At 40.2% G+C, this 17,335-nt stretch overlaps 1 protein-coding gene across 3 annotated transcripts in view; it reads right to left on the reverse strand.

Moving 5' to 3' along the window:
- The window catches only part of LOC126457091 (cell division cycle protein 20 homolog), a 77,195-nt gene that overhangs the window by 17,774 nt on the left and 42,086 nt on the right, over positions 1-17,335 (reverse strand). For all 3 annotated transcript variants that reach the window (XM_050093116.1, XM_050093115.1, XM_050093117.1), the window contains exons 5-9: positions 10,070-10,213; positions 9,848-9,977; positions 9,444-9,637; positions 5,766-5,945; positions 849-976 (exon numbers count right to left, since the gene is read on the reverse strand). In XM_050093116.1, coding sequence (XP_049949073.1) covers positions 849-976; positions 5,766-5,945; positions 9,444-9,637; positions 9,848-9,977; positions 10,070-10,213 — 776 coding nt within the window. The remainder of the gene's footprint in view (positions 1-848; positions 977-5,765; positions 5,946-9,443; positions 9,638-9,847; positions 9,978-10,069; positions 10,214-17,335) is intronic.

Consider the following 17,335-nt stretch of genomic DNA (forward strand, 5'->3'; position numbering starts at 1 on the left):
ACGTAATGCTTGTCCTTAAGTCTAAACCTTTTTTAGTTATAAGTACATTTAGACAAACGGTTGAATCTTGCAATACTGCACTCTTACACTTTCAGGTCATAATAATTATAGTTTTTAACAACCAAATGCACCTTAGTGATGGAGGGAGAATAATTAATGTGATTGGAAGGAAAAGTTTCTAAGAATGAAGAGTGCCTAGAAGCAGGTGGAAAGTATTTTGAAAATCAAGTAAATAACTTAAATTCAAAATTTTTATGAAACTCCATCTTATTTGATTTCAGAATGACTTCAGATAAATCACAACAGTGGTTGCAGCATTATTTTTACCCACAGTTTTAAATATCAGATGCTTCAAATGGATACATAAAAAAGCTACTTACCACAAGTGGTGGCAAAACACACACATAAAAGACAGTTGTAATTGGCAAGCTTTTGGAGCCAGTGGCTACTCCTTCAGGCAGATGCATTGAAGGGGAAAGAAGAGGGGTGAAGGAAAAGGACTGCAGAGGTCTAGGCAAAACGGGTAGATTTTGGGGAAAGTCACCCAGAATCATGGATCAGGGGGGACTTTCCCAAAATCTACCTGTTTTCCTAGACCTCTCCAGTCCTTTTCCTTCACCCACCTTTCTTCCCCTTCAACCCATGCTTGCCAATTACATCAGTTTATTACATCAGTTTTTTGTCTTATGTGTGTGTGCTGCCATCACTTGGTGAATAGCTTTTTATCTTTCCAATTAAATAATTTTGTCAATAATTGATTGTTTTTGTTATTACAGATACTTTAAATGGTTTTTCGATAATACAAGCATAATGTGTGTTCAAAACACAATAACTACTTTGGATTTTACCTCAACGTGTAAAGTGGTGTAGTCTGAGTATGTGCTCCACCTGGTGTAGCAGGCCATATATTCAGTAGATTATCATTACCACCACTAGCAAGATACCTTCCATCTGGCGACCATTTCAAACCACAAACCTAAACATAGAAATTATGCTTAGAACAGTAAGTTTTATGAGCTGATTAAATTAACAAATACGTAACACGCAAAACTTTCAACTGGTAGCACACTACCTGCAGTCAACAGGGATCTACATTCAAATCCCAGTCCAGCACATATTTATCTACATATAATCAAAAATTAAATTTAAGAGACAATAGTACTGCTTTTATATAAATCGATATGGCGACAAATGTTGCTCTGATGAGAATTATGTTGTTACCAACATACGGCACTATTAAGTGCGTTACTTGTACATTTAACACAAACTTTCAATGTAGACAGCTGTTATTGAACTGTAATGACGCGGCTGTCACAAATATGTATTCAGTCCCAGTCTGAAGAACGACCAAACGCACACATGCAGGCAGGCGCACACACGCAAGCACACGCGCACACACACACACACACACACACACACACACACACACACACACACACAGAGGGGGGGGGGGGGGAGAGGAGGGAGGGGGGGGGGGGGGGTAGAGGAAGAGAAAGAGAATTCCATGTGTGGGAAGGAAGGAAAGGGATGTCTTAAGTGATGGTGGCAGTTTCGGCATCTCACAATAACGACTTTTCTTTCCTCGGCTGTAGTTTAAGCACAGTGTTTAAATATCGATAATCTAAAGGGACTAACCTCAAAATAATTAACACACACTGAAATATTAAGAATTTTACAACCTGTGGTTTATAAAACACAATAAAATTAAATTCCATTGTTAGGTTAATAAAAAAATAAAGAACAGAATTCCCAGAGACTCTACAAAATTCTTTAAATACCACAGGAAATTTTAGATTTTTTTTACAGGTAAAATGTAGTTCCCTGAGAATTCCAGGTTTCCCCAGAAGAACTGCCATCCTGCCGATCTTGCAATGGCAGTTGACTGGTAGCAAGTGCACCCACAGCCAATTGTCTGGATCACTAAACTCTTTCGCCATTCAGCGGTATTCTCATTCCAAATGAATATTATATGACTAGGTTCTAAAAGCTATTGGTGTTGGGTTTTCAATTTGCGATCCTTTTTCCTTGAGTTACCAACAAATGGCAAACTACTAAAACTGTGAATATGGAAAGTACTGTGAAGTTAAACTTTTTGCTGCTATAAAGGTGTTGTCTGTATTCCATGCTGAGAGTAGCTTTTGTTATGGCTGTACTGCTCGCCAAATGCCGGTGCCGGTACTGAGAGACAGAATTCCAGTCAATATGAAATACTTATCTTCCAATTTTTCAAAAGCTGTTAGGTGATAAAATTTGTTTTTTTTTTTTCACATTTTACAGTCCAATATCTTCACTCGATAAAGACAATTTATTTTCATTACCCGTCAGACTTCTGTGCTGCATTAAATAAAGTAAAACAATACGCAAAATATTAAAGAGTTTGCAGTTTATTGAAGAGTCTAAGTTACCAATTTTACTTTTGTAGAGCTATGGCATGCAAACAGACAGATTACAGTTCAGCAAAAGCTGACTATCATTCGCAATGTCTACTACAATCTTAACATAAAACAGACATCCAAAAAATATAATTCAGCAGCCCTGTCTACATTGTTGGCATACTCAAAAGTAATGACAAAGCTGCATCCAAAATAAGAACGTATGTCTACATTCACTGCTGTGGAAAACATTATTTTAAATGTAGTTTCATGGAATGAAGTGGCAGTATTGAAGTAAGTAGGAACATACTGCAAGAGAGAGCTCGTGACATCTGCATTTAAAATTTCAGTGCATTGAATGGCTGGTTTGAGCTTTTTTTTTTTTTTTGGGGGGGGGGGGGGGGGGGGGCTGTCCATAATCTATCATTACAAAGTGTAAATGGAGGAAGTAAGGCTGCGGATGTAAAACATTTGAACTGTTGGAAGAACATTACATTGCAATGATTGAGCCCAGAGACATATTTAACACTGATGAAACCAGGTACTTTAAAGTACTTCCTCAAAAATGTATTCTTTCAATGGAGAAAAATGTTCTGGGGGTAAAGAAAATCAAGAAAGAAAGGATGATTATGCAATTGTGTGTAAATAATGATTGCCTCTAATAATAGGAAATTCCCAGGAGTTTAATAACTTCAAAACACCACCCTTCATTGGGTAAACATCATTTTTAAGAAATTTAAATGTTGTGCTCCTCCCTCCAAGTCCGCAAGTCTCTGGACCTTGGCATAACACACACTGTTAAAGGGAAATACAGATTAGCAATTGTGCAGAAGTCTACTTCGTTCCTTGAGAAGAACAACATGTTGAGACTTAGCATTCTACAGGCTATCATATGTTTGTTACTAGTTGAAATTCTGTAAAACAAGAGAATGTGTTAAATTGTTTCACAAAGGCTGGCTTTAGTACACCATTTGCTGTTGATGACAACATTGTTCCAGAAGAAGAATGAAGTAGGCTCACTGATATTTTGACAATGTGACATCACAGGATTGTTTGTTGTGATTACGTCTTAACTTCCACATCTGAGATGGATTCAAGTGAGATGTGCGACCTGCTTGTGAAGGAACTCTACGAGGTAGGAGCTGATGGTGGTGAAGAAGAAGAAGAAGAAGAAGAAGAAACCATTAGAAATTCTTTTTCATTGTACAAAAGAATATTGATAATTAAGACACCAAAATATGCTTTAATTATGATTCTCGTCACTTCTGAGTTCTCTGTCAAATCACCACTTAAGGAAAAAATATTTAGATCCCGAGAGTTTCATTAAAAAGTGGTTTTACTTTATTTACTTCACCAAAGCAGCCTTCTTCAATTGATAAGTGATCCACATTAACTTGGCAGTTAACACTCAGTACCCTTCCTAAGAATTTTACTTCACACAGAAACTCAGTCTGTATGATACTATAGCAGAGGAAGCTTAATTATTTTTTATACCAAATATTCAATGAATATTGGGTAACAGAAACCCCTCACTACTGTACTGAGCGACATCTGGACACACTGTTTCTACTATCTTCCTATACAGATGTTTGTTATTTGGTAACTTTATGATTTTTACAACAAATGACTGATTTAATTGTTATGTAATTTGCATTGCTAGAGATGTGGATGGAGAGAAAAAAGTAAAATAAGTGAAAACAATTATTTACACACAGCCTTCTGCTATTTAAATAAGAATGATACAAAGAATGTCATCATGAGACCCATTTCTTCACAAGACAAAGGAGCTAAAATTAATACGTCACTCTAAAGAAGAGTTTGCACATCTTTAATGCTTCCTGACATTATACACATGCCAGATCAGGATTCCAACCCAAGCCCTTGTCTTACAATGTGATCGTATATACATACAAGGTGTAGCAATAAAGAAACCAGACTCCTGATCTAACTCTTAATTGGAAAAAAAAATTCCACGACTGAAATGTAGCCCCTCTCCGATCCCTGCACCGCTCCATGTGAATTTTTCACTGTTGGAAACAGTGCTGCAAGTATTGTTCTGTTATGCTGTTGAGGAGGCTCATTATTTTTTCCTTCACTGCATCCACAGACTCAAATCTGGTTCCTTTGACTGCAGACTTCAGTTGTGGGTAGAGAAAGAAGTCTCATAGTGCTCGATCAGGCATATATGGTGGATGTGCCATCACTGGAATGTTGTTTATCACCAACAGCTCTTCACAGACATTGTGTTATGGGCTGGTGCGTTGTTCTGATGAACGCACGAGTTATTCTTCCACAGATCTGATCTCCTCCATCGCACATGTTCATGGAGGGGGGGGGGGGGTATCTTCATAACAGTTACATAATAAGCTTGATTGAAAGTATGATCTTCAGGCACCCAAATCAATGCAGATAACCTCTAAGATATCAAGGAAAACAATTATTGCTTTGAACTTTGATTTGCTTATGCACGCTTTCTTCTTGCTAGGGGATTGAGGGCTCTTCCGATGCATAGACTGTCAATCTCTGGATTGTATCTGAATATCTATATTTCTTCACACATAATTACTCTGCTGAGGTAATGAGGGTCATTTTCAATTTTTCAAGACTTTCAGCACAGCAGTCCACTTTATGTTGTCTTTGCTTGTTTGTGAGGATGCTTGGCACCACTTTAGCACAAACTTTTGTCAGGCCCAGATCATCATGCAATACCTGTCTAACGGTTTCCTTATTGATGCATGCAAGTTCTGAAATTGCTCAAATGCTCAGGCAGTGGTATTCTCAAACAATTCTACCGACCTTCTCCACATTCCCTTCAGGTTTTGAAGTGGAAGGACCACCCAATATCAGAGTGTCTTTGACATCTTCCCTACTGTCCTTTAACCTCTTAACCCACTCGAAAACTTGTGCAAACATAAGACACTGATCACCATAAACTTGTTTCTATAAATCAAACTTCTGTGGCAGATTTTCTGTTTTGTGAGGCATTTGATGTTCACACGTTGTTCCACTTTAGAGTGTAGCATAATTCTGACAGTTCAGACACTGCCCATTTCGAAGGCAGCTCACAGCCAGACTAACCACCACAACGGCGTGAAATTTTGTATGCATGTCAGGGAGAGTCCAATTCCATGATTCACACCAGCTATTAGGTCAAGTGTACAACTACATCATGCACAGTAATTAAGCATAACTAAACAATATAATAATATTTAGTTCCCTCTGAGTAAGTCAACATACCACTCACTTGTTAATAACTCTTATTTCTTATTTTGATGAATAGTAGTTGTGAGACTTAAATTTTGTGACAATAACCTGCAGAACTGTTACTAACTCTAAAGTAAAATGAATGATAATGTCACAGTAACTATGCTGTGCATGCATTAATATACAAACCTCTTGGGTATGTCCTGCCAATGTGGCCACAATATGTTCTTTCACACGGACATCATGATGAATTATGTGGCCACTGCGGGATCCAGAAGAAAGGATGAACGAGTTCCAGGATAAAGCTCCAACTCTAGCAGAATGGCCATCAAGTAGACGAAGACGTCTCATAGCTGAACAGTCCCAAAGCTGTAAAACTTTTTTTTTAAGATTAACCAAGCATATAATAACCAGTTCATTTTATCACAGCATCCTGACAATAGCATTAACCTTCACTCATTTTATCTTTTCACAGTGTGTTCAAAAGACATTAAAAACACTAAATACAATTCTAATTCAAACACTAATAACTTCTCACTAAAAATGTATTTGAAATGCAGAGAGAGACAAAAATTTAAGCAAGTAATTGCCATGAGAGTAAAGAAAAGAATAATATTGGAGAGAATCCAGACAATTCTTGAATAAAGAGTTTGTGTTTCCAGCCACATCAGGTGATTAAAATTACACAATCTTTCAGACAAGCACTACTTGGCAATTGGCAAGTGGTATAACTGCCAATGGGCTGCTGGTATGCCCCTTATATAGACTAACTGCTGGCTGGGACGTCACTGGTGCTTGCGGCATCCCCATGTATGGACATATGTTTACTCAGTATTCAATGTGCCCGCTTCAACCATTTGACTGCTGGATCCCATGCCATGCTGAGCTGTAAGCCACCATGTCTATTTAGGGTATTATCAGTGATTTTTATTACGATGACTTCTTTAAACACAGTCCTAGCCGTTAGTGCGAGCCACTACAGATGTTTCATCAAATTTTATCCAGTGACTTTTCTTAAGCATGCTTAGCTAAAGCAGATCTCTCAGCATAATGGAGGCCTCATGCTCCTTCCTGCATTTTTTCACACTGCATACTGTTTGTTTGATGTAAGATTTACCACACTCACAAGGTACCTTGTAGAGCCCAGGTGTTGAGACACGCTGCTGCTTCGACTGGTCTCAGCAATTGACGAATTTTTGTCGGAGCCCTGAAAATACATTTTATCTCTCTTCAGCAAGCGAGTTATCTTGCCTGACACCAGGCTACAGAAACCAACTTCCTTTTCCTGCTCCTCATCGGGTTTTATTGTGATTATTGCTTGAAATCACTTCATTTATTTGATGAACATTATAGCCTTTTAAATTTAAGGGGCCTTGTGTAGATGGCTCAGCTCAAGGGGGTAGGTTATCCATATGATATTCTTGCACAACACACCAGTGTTCGAACACAGTGCCAGATGATGGCTGATGGCATGCAAATACAGATCAGTATGGATGGGTTGTCTATGCTGTGGCCCAGGCATCCATTTCCTTGAGGCAGATGGTTTAGCTCCATGGTAAACTGGATGTTACTGTTATTGCCACTCAGGTGTTCCATAAACTCTTCAAGTTTCTCATGTCTGTGGGCCAAAAGACGAACATGTCGTCAACATTTCGAAAGAAACCACTAGCCTTTTTAATTTCTGTTCCTTTGTCAGATCATTTTAATCAATGTGTTAACTGTTTCAATTACTCTTATTTCTTCTTTCCTATCATTGTTTTTCCACTTGTAATCCTTGTGCATGTGACAGTGGCATACCAAACATACTCTTAACTGGCGCCTGGGGCACGACACTTCATTCATGAGCCCCCCTCCCCTCAACGTGTGCCTTCTGTCATAATTGCTGAGACCTGAATCATCAGTTCAGGTCAGTAGAACTGTTAAGTTGCACTTTTAAGGGCCCGTGTTAAAAACCTCACGTAAAAATAAAGAAAGTGTGCCTGGTGAGGGAAAGAAACAAGTGCAAATATCATTTATTACAAACAAAAAGGAGAAGTTTTGACTAGCTATGAGAAAGGCAAATGTGACATTCAGCATGCTTTGGGATTTTTAGAATCCACTGTGAGAATTGTTCGTGGCGATGCAGTATCATCACAAAAAACTGCTCAAGGTTCAACAAGAGCCAAATCTCGCTCTCAGGTGGTGGAAAGAATATAAAAAATGAGAAGCTATTGAATTGAACTGCACAACCAATAGCACATGCCTCTCTCTGGAGCTGCTATTCAAGCAAAAGCCGAGAGCTCGAATGCAGATTTACCGAAAGAAGATTATTCAACACCTTTCTTGGATAGCTCAGGTTAATTTGATTACTTCAAGCACCGTTTTCACTTTCACAACGCTAAAAATGACAGGAGAGACAGTAGTGGGATGTAAAGTTGGAGTGCAGAAAATTAGAAAGAGGTTTAAATAAATAGTGAGAGAAAAAGGTTGTACTGTGAAACAGTTATCAACCTTGATGAAACAAAGTTATTTTGGAAATTAACATCTAGATGCATATCCATTTCTACTGTAGAAAAACAAGGCCACCAAGTCCTTGCTGCACCCGCCTTGTAGAGGTTTCGTAATTAAAATGCCTTATGATCTACTTTCAAGATCTTAGGGTGCTAAGGGGTTGTTATAATCGCTGGCTGGGAGTTCATTCAAGAAGGAATAACGATTTTAGTTGCTAAAAACATTCAACAGTCTATATCACACTGAAATTTCTTTATTTAAGACAATTGGTTTGTCAAACCCAAAATATTTAAAAAACACAGCATGTTGTGCAAATGGCCATATATCTCTCTCAGCTGCTTGTTACATCACAAAAAGGTACATTACACACCATCTGAAGCGTATTTTCACTGGTTAGAATATGTCCAGCTTACGTAAACAGATGTGCTATTATGTACTCTGTTTCTAATTGAACAAGCATCTATGAGCAATATATAAAAATTTAACACTAAAACCCGCAACAATACACTAAAATAATTGAATTCTCATTTTGAGAAAGCCAAAGCAGTGATCTGTTTTAGAAATGCTGCACAATGCAGGTGTTCACGTACTTCACTGTAACCTGCGTGAAATGACTGATTACACATTGTTTATTATAATTTAATGTTTTAACACTGACTTTGTTGGAGATTTAATGTGTGTAAAAACAGATGGAACCTGTTACAGACAGGAAAGTAAACACCCCACAATAATTCTGGTTAATAGGAAAGGTCTTAAGAGAAACCAGACTGGAGCATCATATTGGATGTTGGCAACAACCTGTTGTTTTACTAACCTACTGGATTATAATGAGACTTCATTGTCTCTTATTCTCCATATGTTATTCTCTTAACCTAACTGTTTAACATGCTTTCGTTCAGTAGACTGCAATTAAACACAACATACCCTTGGTATGTGTGCTCAAAGGATGTAAAAATGTTGTTACAGAATAACAAAGGCAGTTCTCCTTTAACTTAATTGTACCCAGTGTATCACAAACACTGCAGTGTAACATTGATGTGGTAATATCTGGTGGCTAATTTTAACAAGCCTGTCAAATAAGATGTGGTATCTTATGAGGCTAATTATTCTTTAACACATATTCAACTGCCCAACTACAATATTTTATTAATTTTTTGTCTGTAATGGCCTGCACCAATGCATTATTTTTCTGTCAAGAGTATGACTGGCATTTCAGCAACTGGGTAACAGCAATAATATTGTCTGTGCTCTACCTGTTCTAAAGAAGGGAACAACTACATGTTTTTTTAGGGAAATATATTGAAAATCTAATACATCACAATGTCAACTAATGTTATCACTAATGCCTATCAGAAAGAACTATTAAATATGTCTTACTCCTGTTATTCCTTTACTTGTTGCTACTGCCAAAACCTCCCCTTCCTGAATCCATGAAAGTGAACATACATAATCACTTCCTTCCAGAACAAGAAGCTGCTCTATTTCTCCAGTGTGAGCATTCCACAGGTACACACCACTGCCCAAGGCAACAGCCAAAATGTTATGTGCACCCCAGTCAATCAGATTAAGATCTGTAAAACAAATTATGTATGAACAACACTGCAAAACGACTATCTTAAGTTTTTGAACAATGGAAACTCCAGCTAGGAATATCAACATTTGTCACACCTATTAATCACATCACTAGTTTTGGACAAAAATATTGTTACATATAAACACAATTTAAGCCCCAAGGTGGATAAGTATCTTACTTTGTTCCACTAATACTCATTGTTACTCACAGTAATCATCCATAATGTCAGGTGCATCAAGTATACGATCTGGTGTCATCGGAATGTAGCGTGTTGTGCTCTTTACAGAGCCTGGAGTTTTTGAATGACTGTAGACAACCTTTAAGGAGTTTTGATGACCCTAAAATGAAATATAAGAGCTTCTTAACTTCTAGAATACTATCACTGGGTAACAATTTTGATCTACAAATAATATTTTAAAATTTTTGTTACCTCTGGAGCATTTGGTGCTTTATTCTGATAGCAAAGCACTCTTGTCTTGTTAATATCTGCTCCATGAAGGTTTTCTGACATGATGCGTTGTTTATCTCTTTTGGAAGGACTCAGCAGTTCTTCATTTTCTTGCTCCTGATTTATCTAAGACGAAATCACAAAATAAATTATTTTCATATTTAAAAGCACAATAATTACGAAATGCCTACTGTAGTAAAAGCAAATTTTTATCATTTTATGCACTCTGCATAAAAAAAACCAGGCAATTGTAATTATAAACAGAAATGCGAGTTAAGTGCAGCCAGTAATGGTTGGTTGCTCACTTAGCACGATATGCTACAACGTTGTGGAATGGGCAAGTTTATGGAATGTTAACTTAACTGGGATTTAAATATGGTTGTACTGCAACCATTTACGGATGAGTCCACAAAAAATAAAATTTAATTTAATGACAATATAAGCTTCAAGTTTCTAAATAAAATCCCTGTGGAATGGAAGATGTTCCCCACAATTAACTTTTTCAGCTCAGTTTCTAATTTAGCTATGTTACTTGATTTGTTATTCAATATCACTAGACCGAAGAATTTGGTTCCAGCATTAATCATCATTTTCGGAAATAAAGTAAATTTAAAGGAAAAGTAATTTAAGTTTTTCTTTTTTTTTTTTTCATAGTACTGAAACTGTGGATGTCATTAATCCTTCTGATATGTAATGGGTTATCTATAACAAATTTCATGAGAGAAAATATGTACTCTGAAGTTATGATAAACAACTCTGTGTAGATTTGTCTACGATATGGTGAGGGAGCACCATATATTATTCTTACAGTAATGCTACACTCTAGTGCAGTGAAGACTATTATTTGTTGTGTCCACATTGGCAAAGTTTAGGAACCATGGCTATGTGGAAAAATAATTTGCATTATCTGCTCCCAGTGACATTTATTTACTTTATGTATAACTTAACACATTGCAACACGTTTCAAGCACAGATTGCTCATCAGGCATTTACACATACAGATGTTAGTTAACGATAAAATGTCTTAGTCTAAATTAACCTACAACAGGTTTTGTTCACTATTCTGCTTTTGGAGTGGTTACTGGGGCATTTGTGGCTGGGGATGAGAGGGAGGGGGGAGGGGGGGGGGGGGGGTAGTGGATAGCCAGAAATCCAAACCCAGTGTTGTCTGCTGCTGGCATAGAGCTCTGCCTCTTAGAAGCAATTGATACTACAGCCTGTGTGGGATGCAGATAGTTTTTCGTCAGTTGTTATGGTGTGATAATCTTGTGATACACTTTTTTTATATGTCAGTCGTTCACACACTATTCTGATGTCCCAGAGCTTCATCTGCTTCACTGTTACACTGGCACTCAGCTGCTGTTCAACATGACACTACTGCACTGCTTAATCCAACACTGTTTTTACATACTTTCACTGCATAAACATTTCTCAATATAAGTAAACAATACATCTTAAATATAATACAGCAGTCTTGCAGCCTGTGGATAAATACTGACTATCATTTCTTTCCAGCAATATTAATTTGTTAGAACTTCAAGTTTAACACATATATTTCGGAATGACACAACAACACATATAAGTCACAGAGTAAGTTGACAAGTAAGACATGCGAACACGTTAGCATTCGAAAGAGCCCTGAGTCCCAGTCTAGCGGCCGCTGCTCGGCTGGCCGCTTAGGTGGCGCAGCTGCTGCATGGCTGGCAGACAGCGCCGCACGTAGAGGACGCGCGTAATTGCGCGGCGGCACTTCGAATGATCGGCGAGTCACAACACTTTTCCCCCCTTTGAAATTTTTGCACTGGTCTTGATGGAGGTGTCCTGGAGATGGCTAACGTCCATAGGCGTTGTTTGACTCGCCGTAAAGTCTCAAGGAGGAGGCTTCCCGTACGGACGGAAGTGCCCCCGATGATAACGGGTCGAGATGACAGGAGACGTAGGGGTCGAATCTGCTGGGGCCCCATGCACCAATCTGCCCGTTGCGGCAAGTCCAGTTGATATGACAGGAGACATGGGCGACGTGTCGGCGTCCGTTGGAGGAGGAGGCGAGTAGATTTGCTCTGACAGAGGATGCTCCTCCAGTTCCTGCATGGGCACGTCTCCTGGTGGCGTCCGTTCTGGTGCTGGCATCGCGATGACGGTGAGAGGGCTGCGTTGTGAGTATTGAGAGATGCCAAGATCCCGAGCGTCAGGTAGAGCCAAAGGTGGTGTGGCGGCATTCAGAACAGGCGTTGCTGGCACCCGAGGCCGAAGCTGGTCCGAATGACGCACTGCAACACCCTTGTCCGTCTGGATTTCATACAGGCGTCTGCCACGGTGTCTTAAGATGCGGCCCAGGCTCCATTTTGGCCACCTGCCATATCCCCGTACCCAGACGAGGTCGTTGGCGGTGAACCGGCCAAGTGAAGGCACCCGCGGCCGTGAGGTGGGAGGCCGCAGAAGATGAAGTAGTGTGCGGGGCTATCGGCCATGTAAGAGCTCAGCCGGGCTGTGGTCGCCCATGGGGATGAAACGGTTAAGACGCCAGAAACTGGAGAAGCACATCAGCAGCAGCAGAAGAAGTCAGAAGTTTCCGCATCTGAGCCTTAAATGTGCGGACCAGTCGCTCAGCCTCACCGTTGGATTGTGGATGGAATGGCGGGCCGTGACATGCGTAACGCTGTGACGAGCACAAAAATCCGCAAAGTTGGAAGAGGCAAATTGCGGACCATTATCAGTAACAAGAGTAGAGGGGAGGCCTTCCAAAGAAAAAATGCGGGTGAGAGCACTGGTGGTTGCCGCGGTGGTAGGTGACGTGCAACGGACAATGAAAGGAAAGTTAGAGTAGGCGTCAATTACGAGGAGCCAATAAGTACCTAAAAAGGGTCCCGCAAAGTCAGCATGAATGCGCTCCCAGGGCTTCTCAGGCGAAGGCCACGGTGACAAAGATGACTTCGGGGCAGCAGCCTGTGACGCACAAGGGCCGCAGGCAGCGACCATGTGTGCTATTTCAGAGTCGATGCCAGGCCAGTACACATGACGGCGCGCCAGAGATTTTGTGCGAGACACACCCCAGTGCCCTTGGTGAAGGAGGCGCAAGACCAAAGCACGCAAAGACGCAGGTACCACAACACAGAGCGAAGCATTGTCAGTGGAGAGGAGGATAACACCATCCCTAGCCGTGAGGCGGTAGCGCAAAGTGTAGTAGTTCCGCAACGGATCAGAAGTCTTAGCGGACAGGCGATCTGGCCAACCCTTCTGAATACAGCGTAAAACCCGGGAGAGGGTAGGGTCAGAACCCGTAGCAGCCGCCAGCCTGTCCCCAGTGATGGGGGAACCCGTCCACAACCCGCTGCTCGGCAACATCCAGGTGGAAACACAAAAGTTCGTCCCTATCGAATGCCTGATCACGACCCATGGGAAGGCAAGACAGAGCATCAGCATTCGCATGTTGAGCCGTTGGCCGGAAATGAATCTCATAATCGAAACAGGACAAGTAAAGAGCCCAACGCTGGAGGCGGTGTGCAGCCTTGTCGGGAAGTGACGTTGATGGATGAAACAAGTGGTTTGTGATCCGTAACAAGATGAAATTTTGAGCCATAGAGAAAAACACCAAACTTATGAAGAGCATAAATGATGGCCAAAGCTTCTCTCTCAATTTGAAAATACTTTTGTTGGGCATCCGTGAGTGTTTTGGAGGCATAAGCAATGGGTTGTTCCAAACCGTCAGAAAAACGGTGCGCAAGGACTGCACTGACCCCATATTGAGAGGCGTCTGTGGCAAGAACAGAATGTTGGCCAGGTCGATAAGTAAACAGGCACGGGGCCTGTTTCAACATAGTCTTCAACTTCTGGAAAGGCGCTTCACGTGACGCGGACCAGTGAGAAGGCACGTTTTTATGCAACAGGCGATGCAACGGCTGAGCCACCGTAGCCGCAGACGGTAAAAACTTGTGATAGTATGCTATTTTCCCCAAGAAGGCCTGCAGTTCCTTAACAGATGTAGGGCGAGGAAGGGCATCGATCGCAGCGACAGTTTGTTGAAGCGGACGAGTACCATCCCAAGAGAGTTGAAACCCCAAGTACGTGATAGATTCATGAAAAAAAATTGTGATTTCTGAAGATTACACTTAAGACCAGCAGTCTGTAAGACATGAAAAAGTGTGCGGAGATTTTGAAGATGATCTTCAGTGGTGGAGCCAGTGACAACAATGTCGTCCATGTAATTGATACACCCAGGGACAGGGAGCAATAATTGTTCCAAGAATCGCTGAAAAAGAGCAGGAGCGCTAGCAACCCCGAATGGCAAGCGTTGGTATTGATAGAGACCGAAAGGCGTGTTAAGGACCAGAAACTGCCGGGAAGCAGCGTCGAGAGGAAGTTGATGATAAGCTTCTGACAGGTCAATTTTAGAAAAATACTGGCCTCCAGCAAGTTTAGTGAACAGTTCTTCAGGACGGGGCATAGGGTAAGTGTCGATGAGGCATTGAGCATTTACAGTGGCTTTGAAATCGCCACAGAGATGAATATCACCATTTGGCTTAGCAACGACGACAGGAGAGGACCACTCACTGGAAGTGACAGGAAGCAATACCCCTGAAGCAGTGAGACTATCCAACTCCTGTTTTACCCGATCATGAAGGGCCACAGGAATGAACCGAGCCCGAAAAAACTTAGGCCGAGCAGTGGGTTTGAGCGTGATATGAGCTTCAAAGTCGTTTGCACAGCCTATCCCAGGAGAAAAAAGGGACTAAAATGTCATCGACAAGGAATCCAGTTGAGCATAAGGAATAGCATCAGAGACAATATTGACAGAGTCATCTACGGAGAACCCAAAAACGCGAAAGGCATCGAAACCAAAAAGATTTTCTGCGTTGCTCTGGTCGACCACAAATATGGGAACAGTGCGAACGACGGATTTGTAAGATACCTCAGCATTAAACTGTCCCAAGAGAGAAATCTTCTGTTTATTGTACGTCCGTAATTGCCGAGTGACAGGGGACAGGAGTGGAGAACCCAGCTGAAGATACGTCTGAGAATTAATTATAGTGGCAGCAGAACCGGTATCCACTTGCATGCGAACATCTCGACTAAGGATTTGGACAGTGAGGAATAACTTCCCTGAAAGGGAAGAAGTGCAATTGACAGACAACACAGAATCAGAATCAGCGTCATGTTCATGAACGTCATGTATGCGGTCGGATTTGCAAATGGAAGACACATGACATTTCTTTTTGCAGTTGTGACACACAGCCCGACGTTGGGGACAATCCTCGCGTGAATGTTTCGTAAAACATTTAGCACATGTTAAAACTAAAGAGTAAGTAAGAAATACGTATTTTTTGTTTTCTCCAAAAAAATTCCTGCACTGAGATTCAGGCCTCCAAAGATGGCACTGCGAACACCATTTTGAAGATGCTAATTTTGGAACTTTTTTTAAAAATGTATCTCTGTAATAGTTCTAGATATTTTGTTAGAGTTTTTTTTTATTTGAAAGATAATTACTTTATTATTACAATGGTATCTTCTGTTTGGACATATCTGTCAAAGTTATTTTACTGTCACCTTTTGAATTTTTTTATAATTCACAATTTTTTTTTCAAAGATGCCAATCCAGAAAAGTTGATTTTTTTCTGTTAATGGTACCATGTAGTACTACATTCTCTGTAAAGTAGAGCTTCCACTTTTAAGTTGGACAGGTTTTATTTAAAAAAATAATTTTTGTTAACTTTCAAGGGTAATGTATGCCTTCACTGAATGTTTCTTACTATGTTCTTTGTTACAATGTTTATTTATATTGCCTTTGTTGCAGTTATTTCTTATCACTTTCTTTGTTGCAGCTATTTCTCACATTTTGTTGTAGTTTCTTGTCAGTTTCTTTGTCGTGGTTGTTCATTGCAGGTTTCTGTATTTTCGTTGTTCAGTGCTAATTTGTTTACTAAAGAGGCTTCTAAGAAATCCGAGACCATCCAGTGAGTTCCGTGTTTTTGTGAGGAATTTGACAGTTGGCACAGTTGCAGTGTGTTGTGTGAAAAGGACTGTTTGAAACATCTTCTGACAGGGGCCACAGGAGAGTGAAGTAATAAAAGAGTGGTGTTTATACGTTTAAAAAAACTTTGTTCAGGTCAGGAATAAGTGTTCTCATTTGAAGCCTCTGTTTCAAAGATAATATGTTTCCAGTGACGACTTTGTGTGTTCTAAATGTTTTGACCTAACAACAACAACAACAGCGTGAAGCCTCCCATGGTGCAGATGATTCAGATTTTGCATCAATAGAGGAAGAATTAAATACCCTTAATCAGTCAACTACAGAGCTGTGTTTTAGTCCCATTAAGAAACCATGGTCAGTGAAGCCGAGTCATAAGCTCTACGCATCAAGAAAGTGCAGAGAAATTACTGAAGCTGTGGATGAATACACTACAGCAAAACTGACCACACTCTTCTAAGTAAGAATTCCATCTTCAGAGGAAAATGAACCAAAGCACTTTTGCACCCCTTGCCAAGAATTTTTCACAAATATCAATTCAGCTGTTGAATATTGTGCATCCTACAGTGAAAAGGTGCAAGTTTTAACTATTATTCCACAGACATTTTCAAAGAAAACAACTTTGAACCACGTTCCATCAGTATCAAAAGACATGGTAGACAAATCAAGAAATGTGAGGTCTGTAAAATGAGTCTTTGGAAGACCAGATCCCTATTATCGTCATCCTGTAGAAGCAGCTCAAGTTCAAATAGTGCAGTCATTTTACCTGCAAGATAAATGGGACTGTTCTCAACAGAGTGCCAACGAAAAAGACACTATAACTGCAACAGTTGAAGGTCAAAAAGTTGAGAAAGTGAAGAGGTACATAACTCACAGTATTAAAGAAACTTTTGCAATTTATAAGAGCAACTATACAACTTCACATATTGGAAGATCAAAATTTTATGCATTACAACGTAAGTGGGTAGTTCCACACCCACCTAGAAATGTCTGTTTATGTGTGTACTGCGCGAATTTTGAACTTTGTGTGGTAACTTTGAAGAATTTATTGGAGCACGTGACATATGACACCTTGGTTGGGCGTGTGAAGTCATTAGTAGTCTGTGACAAAGTGAGAGACTTGTTTGTTTCAAGAAGGTGGTGATTGCCCTGGAAATGGAGGACTGTCTTTACAGATGCTTGGCCTGAAAGATGTAGCAGATAACTCTGCAAACTCTGCAGAAATTACATATGCAATATGGGAGGAAAATAAACTAATTAAGAAAACTGTTGCCTTTGACAAT

The sequence above is a fragment of the Schistocerca serialis genome, chromosome 2, assembly GCF_023864345.2.
Source record: "Schistocerca serialis cubense isolate TAMUIC-IGC-003099 chromosome 2, iqSchSeri2.2, whole genome shotgun sequence".
In the NCBI taxonomy this organism is placed as follows: Eukaryota; Metazoa; Arthropoda; class Insecta; order Orthoptera; family Acrididae; genus Schistocerca; species Schistocerca serialis.